Source organism: Gastrolobium bilobum, unplaced genomic scaffold (assembly GCF_033153095.1).
Source record: "Gastrolobium bilobum isolate Gb01-03AN ecotype WA unplaced genomic scaffold, APGP_CSIRO_Gbil_v1 utg28277, whole genome shotgun sequence".
Taxonomy (NCBI): Eukaryota; Viridiplantae; Streptophyta; class Magnoliopsida; order Fabales; family Fabaceae; genus Gastrolobium; species Gastrolobium bilobum.
The window spans coordinates 39,748-50,226 of record NW_026899946.1 but is presented as its reverse complement, the minus strand read 5'-3'; the positions used below and the strand labels follow the sequence as shown (position 1 = coordinate 50,226).

At 32.8% G+C, this 10,479-nt stretch overlaps 1 protein-coding gene across 2 annotated transcripts; it reads right to left on the bottom strand.

Annotated features, from left to right (window-relative positions):
• Window positions 1–576: 576 nt before the first annotated feature.
• On the bottom strand, window positions 577–5,115 carry LOC133294318 (sodium/calcium exchanger NCL-like). 2 transcript variants are annotated; one of them, XM_061492973.1, is made up of 9 exons: window positions 4,629–5,115; window positions 3,911–4,108; window positions 3,494–3,678; window positions 2,762–2,907; window positions 2,387–2,648; window positions 2,096–2,244; window positions 1,462–1,714; window positions 1,079–1,360; window positions 577–1,001 (listed from the first exon to the last, which is right to left on the bottom strand). In XM_061492973.1, exons 1-9 carry the CDS (start codon window positions 5,098–5,100, stop codon window positions 753–755), a joined length of 2,196 nt encoding a protein of 731 aa, XP_061348957.1. In that variant the 5' UTR covers window positions 5,101–5,115; the 3' UTR covers window positions 577–752. The 2 variants fall into 2 exon arrangements, with proteins under 2 accessions (XP_061348957.1, XP_061348958.1); XM_061492974.1 differs by having other exon boundaries at window positions 835–1,001; window positions 1,086–1,360.
• Window positions 5,116–10,479: the final 5,364 nt, after the last annotated feature.

The following is a 10,479-nucleotide window of genomic DNA, read 5'->3' as shown; positions in this document are numbered from 1 at the left end:
AATCTAGCTGCGTGTGGTGGTTTGATTCGTAATTCTCAAGGGAGGTAGACAGGGGGGCTTTTCATATAGATTGGGCTCTTGTTCTCCTTTCAAGGCAGAGCTTTGGGGTGTCCTTCGGGGATTGGAGTTGGCTTTGAGAGAGGGGTATCGCAACATAATTATTGAAAGTGACTCATCTAGTGCGATCACTGTGCTTACCAAGAATGGTGAAGCAGTCCGTGAGTGTCATTTGATAGCTCGCATACGGACATGGATAAATAGAAACTGGTCAGTTAACCTCATGCATACCTATAGAGAAGGGAATGTTTATGCAGATTGGATGGCTAATTCTATTCTGGATATGAAAGATCTCATCCCGTTTAAAATCTGGCGGGTTCCTCCCCCTGGTATTCAGCATTTGCTCTTTGGCGATTTAACTGCTTTCGGTAGGTCTAGGACAATGGTGTTTAGGATTTAGTTTGTTTGTCTATTGTTTTCTGTTGGGCTTAGGCCTTTTGTTTACCAAAAAAAAAAATTATTTACAAAGATAAAAAAATGAAAATAAAATAAAGACATGAACTTTAGAACTCAACCTGGCTTGGACGGTTAATATTATCATGGTATACAAGCATGTACAATTGCTGCAATAGATAAAAAAAAAAAGAGTAAAAAAATGAGTCTTCATACTCTATTGATATTAGGCATCAAAGATACCATTAGAATTCATAATATATTCTGCACTATGCAGGACCACATAACATTTTCTGATGTGACTACACATAATTGAGAACATCTTTGAGAACAAAAACCAAAAGCAATGATATTAGGTACATGAGGTATGCAGGGAAGCATGTCCAAAGAGGAAGAGTTGTGCGAGAACTAGCAGTGAGGCCCATTACAGCACAAACAATTGCCACAACTAGCACATCAGCTGAGAATTCCCAAGTGATATCTCTCACATATATAAGAACAGATATCACCACAAAGCCAAGAATGTTGTTCATGAACACTGCTCCATAAATCTGCATTGACCCAACTTTTCATATGATTATCTAGTTAGAGAATAGTGAAGTGAAATTGGCATAGGAAGATCACTAACCTCATACATTGTGTGAGAAGTATTACTGCTCTTCTTATGGCTAGCTTCTTTGATTGCTGAGGTTGCTTCTCTAAAATTTGTAGCCATAGGGACTAAAATAAATGAGACGAAAAATGATGAAATTCCAGCATCTTCAGAGAATTTTTGTACACTTGCTATTAGAGGCTCTGCAAGAAGAGATAGCATAGTAATTCCCAACACCACATATGCAATAGCTGTCAACCATGCAGATACTCCTTTGGTTTGATTCTCTTCAATTACCTTTTCAACATCTTCCCAGGTCTAATACACAATCATTTTATAGACCATGTGTGAGTTTATATTAAAAAAATGAGAAATGTTGAAAATGGTAAGTTTTACGAGTAAAGGAATAGTGGAAATACTTGATGAGTTCCATGAGAAGAAGATTTCTCTTTAGCAGCTTGAGAGGAATTTGAGTTTATCCATTCTGTAAAACCTTCAACAAATTCACTCTCACTAATTTCATTGTCTTTGTTGATATCAAGATCTTGAACAAGTTTTGCAACTGCCTCCTTTGCATCTACAGCCTTACTGAAGTGGATTTCCTTGACTACTTTTTCTAACTCGGATCTCGAAACATGGTTATCCCCATTGCTATCTACTTCCTCAAACAACCTGTTGCATCACAGTGGCCATGCATGAGAACAGGCAAAAATAGTAAAAAACATAAAGGGGAATTTGTTGTGTCATTAATAGACAACAGAATCTTACTAAGTTTGGATTCTTTAATATTTAATGTCTATGATTATGATATTTGGTTAAAACCTACTCATTTGTGACTGAAAGCTCAATGGTTCAAATTCACGAAACAGCTTCTTTGCAAATATGCAAAGATAAGGTTGTGTACAAGGAGCCCTCATCCCTATCCTCATTAGTTGGAGTTTAACGGGGAGTGGATTTTATGATTATGATATTTGGTTCCTGCTACATAGTTGAAGTCAGTGAACATCCAATTAAGGTGTACTATATATGACAAACAAAGATCAATATGTGAACCTTCTAATAGCAGTTTTATCAGGTGTGCCATCATCTTTGAGCAGCCTGCCAACCATATCATTCTGAGCATGCTTTAAGACATCAGATATAAGATGCCCCTTTAATTCACGTTCTTTTCTTGCATTTTCAATCCATGGCTTGATAAAAGTCTGTTCAGAATACAACAAGGAAAGAATACAATAAGGAATCTACTTAGTAAAACCCTCCATTTTTTTGAATAGTTTTAGATTGCATAAGGAAATTATCATTGATATAATGTGTGGCAATCATGTCACTTGTTGCATTGCATACCTGATACAATTTGTTCATAGATTCTTTCGGGAGGTACTGTCTATCAAGAGCATGCTTTGTTTGGTTAATGTATTCTGTTAAGCCAGTGACAAACTCTTCCTTGGTTATAATTTGGTCACCATTTCGGTCAAAAACTTTTAACATGTCTGCTATTTGTTCCTCTTTGATATCTGTGTCAGTTAATTTGTTCCCAAGCAATAGCTCTTTTACTTCAGAAGCTAATAAATCCTTGCCCCCATGTTGACTGATTTCATTATATAACCTGCATATATGATGGAATATTATTTGGTTATGTACACTGCACAATTAAAGTTCAAAAAACTTGGCAAATGGTTACTAAATAATTTGAGAAATGTTTCATGAAATCTCACTCACCCACTTATGGCAGTTACATTTGGAGTCCCATCCTCGGTCAGGATCTTTTGCAGAGTTTGCTTTTCAACTCTTTGAAAAATTCTTAATATTAAATCATCATGTTTTATGTATTCTAGTCTTGTTTTCTCTATCTGAGGTTTAAAGATCTGCAGAGTCGTTGGAGAAAAAATAAGAAAGAAATTTTGCATTGAGAAAAAAAAAAATCAAATAAGATAAGCCAAAAAGTCTACAACCTAATGGAAAGAGGGGTATGTTTCACCCCTTCTTAAAATATCTAGCAAATTTCACTTTAACTAGAAGTACCAATGTACCATAGTCATTTCTTGTAAAGAACCTTGGATACACCACTCCAAAAGCTAGCTCAAAGGGTGGGAATGCCCAAGGCCTTATAAACTCCACATTAGTTGCTCATTCAACCAATGTGGGACTACATATCTCAACACGCCCCTCACACAAGAGCCCTCTTGGCTTGAAGCGTGAATTATGCGACAGGCCTAATCTTTGGTTTACCTTTTGTGCTTCCACTTTTGGTTTACCTTGGACACTCTCACCCTTAGAGTTAGCTTTTGGGGTGGTGTATCCCAAGGTTCTTTACATTTCTCAAATTCTCTCTAAAGTTTTTCAATTATAACTCAATTAGCCTAGGAAATTAATTCCAAATTATTATAGAATTAGACAAAGGGGATTTTAAGGATCAACTTAAAGGAAAATAGAAAGTGTTGGTTGAGAAACCTGGTAAATGAAGTATGAGATGAGAAAAGCCACAGCAACCATAAGAGCTATCATCAAGGCCACATTGCGTGGTGTAGAGGAGAGATGGAATAAATTGGGAATCTGCATTATGACAAGTGGTATAACAGAGAAAACCATGATTCTTGCCATCTTTCTAGTGTCTACATCCATAGTAATGCCATAACCTATAAATCCATAAGAAAAAAAAAAGGCATTAAATGAAAGGAATGAGCTATACATTAAACACCAAACAACTACAAAGGAGTTAAGGTACTTAATACTAATTCAAAAAACAAGTATCAACTGCAAAAGGTTTTCTTATGATGTCCATTAGTTTGTATTTGAAACATGTACTTTTTTTTCTTAATAATTAATTATTAAGGGACTCAAATACTTAGGAGAGAATCAAGAGCAGACCAGGCAATGATTCTTTTATTCTTCCATTTGACGAATTTGAGCCATCAGAATTAGTTTCATTTTTCAACTTTTGCTTGCCAACTATAACACAGGTTCCCCACACTACTGTCAGAAGCAAGATAGATGATCCAGCCAACAAACCAACTCCAGTCGAAGCATACTCTTGTGCTCTCTCAGCATCGCTGGAAAGTCCAGTAACTGATAAAACAAGAACCACACAAATGATTAGGATAGAGTCTGTATATAGTAAATGCTACCTAGATATTACAACCCACGGAAATATATATATATATATATATATATATATATTAAGTTAATATAACCATACACAGTTAATATTAGAGAATAATATAAATTATTAAAAAAAATTTACTCAACACCTTAAGATTTTGAGAGTTGAAGTGATTCTTTACATGGTATCAGAACTTCAATAACCACAATATCACAAATTCGATCTTCACCGCTTTCTACTTTCAACTAAAATTAAATAAAAAATAAAAAATATAAATAAAAAGTTGAGCCTGTGCAATATCTCGCTTCAAGCTCAAAGAAGGACTCTTGCGCGAAGAAGTGTGTTAAAGAATAATATAAATAATTAAAAAGACCCTTAACGCCTTAAGGTTTTGAGTTAAAATTTTACCGTTAAAACCTTTGAAAGTAGAAAGAAACATAAAGGGAGAGAAAAAAAAAAGTTTTTTTTTTAAGAGCAGTAGCATACCAACAAGAATTAAGGACTCGGGAAGAGCACCAAGAATATCAAAAGCACTTGCTCCAAAAACACCTGGACCAAGAATCTTGAAGATTTGCTCACCTCCAGCAGCCAAATATGACTCTCCATGGAATAACAAGTACTCATAAACCAAAATGAGGAAGAGATGACCAAAAATGTTATTAGAACATGGCAAGAAGCCATACATTTGTTCACAGTACTTCCCAGCAGAAGATTCAACACTTTGGTCTTTGAGTTGTATGTAAGAGTCTTGGACTTGAACATCATCAAGTCCATCAGAAACATACTCAGAAACACTGGTGCGAAGAGAACGGCATTCAACACCAAGTGCTACTAAAAAAACAAAGAAAATGAAGCATGTTGCATTTGAAATGTTTCTCATTTTCAGATTTGCTGAATCAGAAGAGGAACAGAGAAACTGAGGTTGCTGAAATGCCTCAAAAAATCTTATGTCTTTCATGTAAGACTACATGGTCAATTTGTACTGGGCCATGAGTGGCTTGAGTATCACAGAATCGTACAACATCACGTGAACAAATTGAGGACCGTACAGATTATTAATTGAGAAATTTATTGTGCATGTTGATTCATCAATCAATAATCAATATCAAACTAACCTGATATAAGTATGTAGGATCTACGGAAAGTCACGTGAAGATAAAAAAAATATGAAACTCATATATTTGGATGTATATAGAAAATAATTTTATCTTTTATAATATTAAAGACATTATATAAAGGATATAATTTTTTATTCTTACATGCTGAATCAAAATATTCTTCCCCTTTATATAAATGGTGTTGTATAATTTTAAAATTATCATAAAAGTAATTTTGTATGTTATACTTTTATCTTATTAAATCTCTTTTGAGTCCTATTATTATATGTGAGTAATACCGAAGTCCTATATTTATTAGAAATAAACAAATGAATGAGGATATATAAATGTCAAAGAAAAACTCATAAATTTATGCGAAAAATATTGTCTCATTTTAAAAGATGTAAAGTTATATTATTTTAAGTGAGAGAAAAAAATAGACAATGTAGAAGAAAGTGTGAACAAAAAAAATAAAAGTATAAGTCCTACATCTTTGTAAAAGTAAAATGACATAAATTCTGTCATTTAAAAGGACAAATATTTTTCACTAAATTTATAGTCATAAGATTTTCGTTGATACATAATATGTCAAATCTCACGCTCAAGGAGAAAATATTAGAAATGGTGTGCATAGTACTTTTAATTTTAGATTAAGGGAAGGAACTATTTATAAAAAAATTTTATAAATTACATTAAATCTGATCAATTATACACTCTTAATTGAAGTATAACCGGTTAAATATAGTGTAATTTATAAATAAATAAAAAATTGTAAACATAATTAATTATATTTTGGCATTCCTTTATTATATTATTTTGATGAAAAATACGTATATGCTCAGATTTTTTATGTTGTCTAAAAGAACAAAAGCTGCAACATTTCAAATAAACATTTTTTATTTAAGCCCTAGTAGATTCTAGGGATCCGAGAGAAATCCCAACTTAAGATTTGAGCCACTCATTAGGAGGTCAATTATTATATACATCTGATACATGGTGTGTATTTAATATGTGAAAAGAATGAGAGCCTCTCCTACCCTATCTCCTCAGAGTAACCTCATATTCTGTATTTGTCCGCTGTGCAGATCTGTTGGAAGAGTAACTATCTATTCAATTCATTTCGCATTCAAATCTTTTGTTCACTTCTGTTTCACAGAATACAATAAAAAAATGAGTGAGTTATACACACACACAAAAACAGGGTTATAGAACATGGAACATATGCAGTATGTTTGGAACTGAATATTCTAAATTAATTTGATTAATAAGTGAAGCTTTTTGTTTTGAAATGATTTCATTTGAAAATCTTTTTCAGTTTCAACTTTCAATTGGTGTTTCGATTTTCGAATTCTCTTATTTTAATTTTTTGAAAATGTCAACTTACTTATAATTGGCAAAAATATATATTAAAATATTACTATTTTAATACTAAATTACGAATAGATAATAGTTTGAAACCAATTTACGGATTTGTTGTACTCAATCATGTTCAGATTGGACGCAATAGGATGCACAGTCGCGCCTAGTTTATGTGTGACTCACCCGATGCTGACATGGTATAAAAAAGTCAAGAGTTTTACCGTAAAACTTCAGAAGTCCATAACTTTTAACTTGGGTGTACGAATCAGATAATTTTTTTTTATTTCACATAATTTTTCTGTATCTAGGCAATGACATCTTATTAAACGCGATTTGGTCAAAAAATTTCCAATATTTTTTTGATTTTTGAGATATTTTACCGTAAAATTTCAGAAGAACATAAATTTTGACTCAGGTGTCTAAATCAGGTGTTTTTTTTATTGCAAAAGTGCTTCTTTTTTCCCCATTTGACATATTTTATCTTTGTAAATAATATTATTTAAATTTTACTTTTACTTTTTCAATAATAAAAAATAATCCTTTGGGAATTTTTCAGTGCGTAGATCTAAAAAAGTTATGCCGAATAAAAAAAATCTCTCGATTTGGACTCCTGAGCCAAAAGTTATGATCTTCCGAAGTTTTATGGTAAATTTGAGCTCTTCAAATTTTTTAATTTTTTTTTACCAAATCCCCTTCAATGGGATATCATTGTATAGATCTCGAAAATTATGTGAAATCAAAAAATAAAAACCTGATTCGGACACCTGAATCAAAAGTTACGGCCTTCTGAATTTTTATGGTCAAACTGTTAACTTTTTGTACCACATGTCAGTAGCAGGTGAGTCGCGCCTAAACTGAATGCAACCGTGCACCCTATTGCGCCTAATCTGGGCGTGAGCGGTCGCACCCCTTTTGAGCGTGTGAATGCAATATATATGTAAATTGGTTCCAAACTCTTATAAATTAAAACAGTAATTAATTTTTCTACCCTACTTGAGTGGTTTTGATTTATTAAATGAGTTTGTTTTTTCTGCAGTCAATATAGATAAATTATTTACATTGAGTCCAAAACGATGTCGTTTTAGGACAGAAATAAATGTATTTTTGTAATTGTAATTTATTTCAGGGTTAAATAGTTTTTTGTATAATTTTTTAATCTTTCGACTCAAAATGATATTGTTTTGAAAATGAATGTAAATAACTTATTTATATTCAATGTTGTAACATTAAAGCCTTATTAAATTATTGAAACTGGCAATTTTAGTCCTTAATCCAGTTAAACTATCTATTTTAAGAAAGGGTAGCGAAGTAAATTAATAATATAAAATAATTCATTTCATTTTTAATGTATTCCAAATAAGAAAGGAATTCTAAATAGAAGAGGAGATTTTTAGTGGTATACAAAAAAGAGAGAGGAGATTTTTAGTCATATCAGATCAGTTTGAATTTTCAAGACTCCGGTATGACAGCACTTTCTAAAAGGTTATTTTTAAAACAAACACACCCTTATAAATTTATTTTTGAGATTGATAAAGAGAATAATTTCTCTTTTTTTAAATGCCTACACTTCCTCTCTTATTTATTGTTTTGTTGTTAAGTTATCGTCATTCGATTTGCGGTAAGGGGAAATTAAGGACAACAAAATGAGAGAACATGTTTCATTCCTGACATGGAGATAGTAAAATATAATGAATTTTTATAACAAACAATTAAAATATAATGAATTTATTTTATAATCAACCTGACGTACATTACTCAATAGCCAATAATATCAAATAAAAATATGTTTATTGTTGTCTATGTGGACGCAGTTGCGTGAGAAATAAAACAATGCATCATAAAAAATAAAAGTTAAAGTTTTTTTTATGTTATAGTAGATAAATTTTATCTTTTACACAATATAAAAGTGTATAGAGCCCATATGGGTTCATGTGAAGTGAAGACAAAAGAGAGAAAAAATATAGATCTTATATAATTTTATATATATAGAAAATAAATTTATCTTTTATAATATGAGAATCAATAAAAAAAATGGTAGAGAGAGGAAACAACCACAACAATGAGTTTGCAGTTGCTATGCCAAACAAAGAAATGATAAATAAGTGCTGGCAACTTGCAACAGAAGACACACATTTGGAGAAGAAAGATATAACAATTGAAGGAATAAAAATAGACTAGTACACAAAGATACACCTTTGAGCTTTGGGAAAGAAAAGAACGTGCACCTCTAAAATTAAAGTTTGAGAAATTCCAAATTATTCAGTCAAAAACAAAAATAAATAAATAAATAGGTAAAGAGATAGGAAATTGTCACTAGGAACATGTTTGGATATTCTCCTTTTTTAAGTTAAAAGATGCTTTTAAGCTAAAGGTAAAAAAAAATAAGAAAAAAGCTTTGTTGAAGATATATAAAATCATTAATGTAGTCTCACTCATCAGCTTAAGCTTTTAGATTGAATCTGTTCTTTACATAGTATCAGAGCTTCGGTATTACGGGTTCGATCCTCACCGCCCCCATTTAATTAATAATTAATTATGTCTTGTAGTGTTTTTTAGCACAAATAGGTGGACATGTGTGTTATCCACCCTTCAAGCCCAATGGACTCTTGTGTGAGGGGACATGTTAGATAAATATAAAATTATTAATGTAGCATCACCCACCAGCTTAAACTTTTGGATTGAATTGATTCTTTACATAGTTTCAAAGCATCAGTGTCACGAGTTCGATCCTCACCACCCCCACTTTCTCTTGTGGAATTTCTTAGTACAAGTAGATGAGTTTGTGCATTGTCCACCCTTCAAACTCAATGAGCTCTCATGTGAGGGTACATGTAAGAGATATATAAAACCATTATAGCCTTACCCAACAGCTTAAGCTTTTGGGATGAGATGGTTCTTTACATGGTATCACAGCCTCATTGTCACGGGTTCAATCCTCACCCCCTCCCCCCCCCCCCCCCCACTTTTTCTTGTGAAATTTCTTAGCACATATAGGTGGATCTATGCATTGTCCACCCTTCAAGCTAAGTGAGCTCTCATGTGAGGGGCGTGTTAGAGATATATAAAACAATTACTATAACCTCACCCACCAACTTAAGCTTTTGGGTTGAATTGGTTCTTTACATGGTATTAGAGCCTCGGTGTCACGGGTTCGATCATCATCGCCCCCCATTTAATTAATAATTAATTATGTCTTGTGGAGTGTAAGAACATGCGCCGTTAATTTAGGAAATTAATAAAAAGAAATATGAGAATTAAAAAATAATTTCATAATTGACCCTAATAATTATGAGAAGGCTAAAATAATTATGGTAAGTGATTAAGAATGCTGAAAGTCGCATTTCTGACGAAAAGTGCAGATACCGATTCTGTTCCACGGTATAAATGCGTACCGATGAATTATCCCAGAAAATTATGAAAAGTGTGTATATGTCACTAGAATAATATATACGACTAGCATAACAAGTTTCAGGTCAAAATAATGAGAACTGGTGCCAGAACTGATACTGGCTAAGTAAAAGCGCGTACCGGAAAGGTATTGCGAAAAATAAAATAAAAATATGAAAAATCTTAGAAAAATGATTAGGTTCAGAATCCTAAGTTTGAGATTAAAATGCTAAGGGTAGCTATTAGCGCTAATACAGTGTGATTAAATGTAATCCGCCTATAAATACTAAGAGGCACAGACTTCTAGGTCATTTCCTCTCATGCTACGTGCCTCCATTTTTCTGAAGCACCACCAGCCACCTTGCCACCCCTTCTTCTCCACTTGGTGAGCCAAAGTGAGCACCTTTACTCTTAATTTCTTCACCAAATACTTTGTGTGTGTGAGAGCTTGCTTGGTGAGTGAGGGAAACACTCTATTTCTGAGTTTAGCTGTT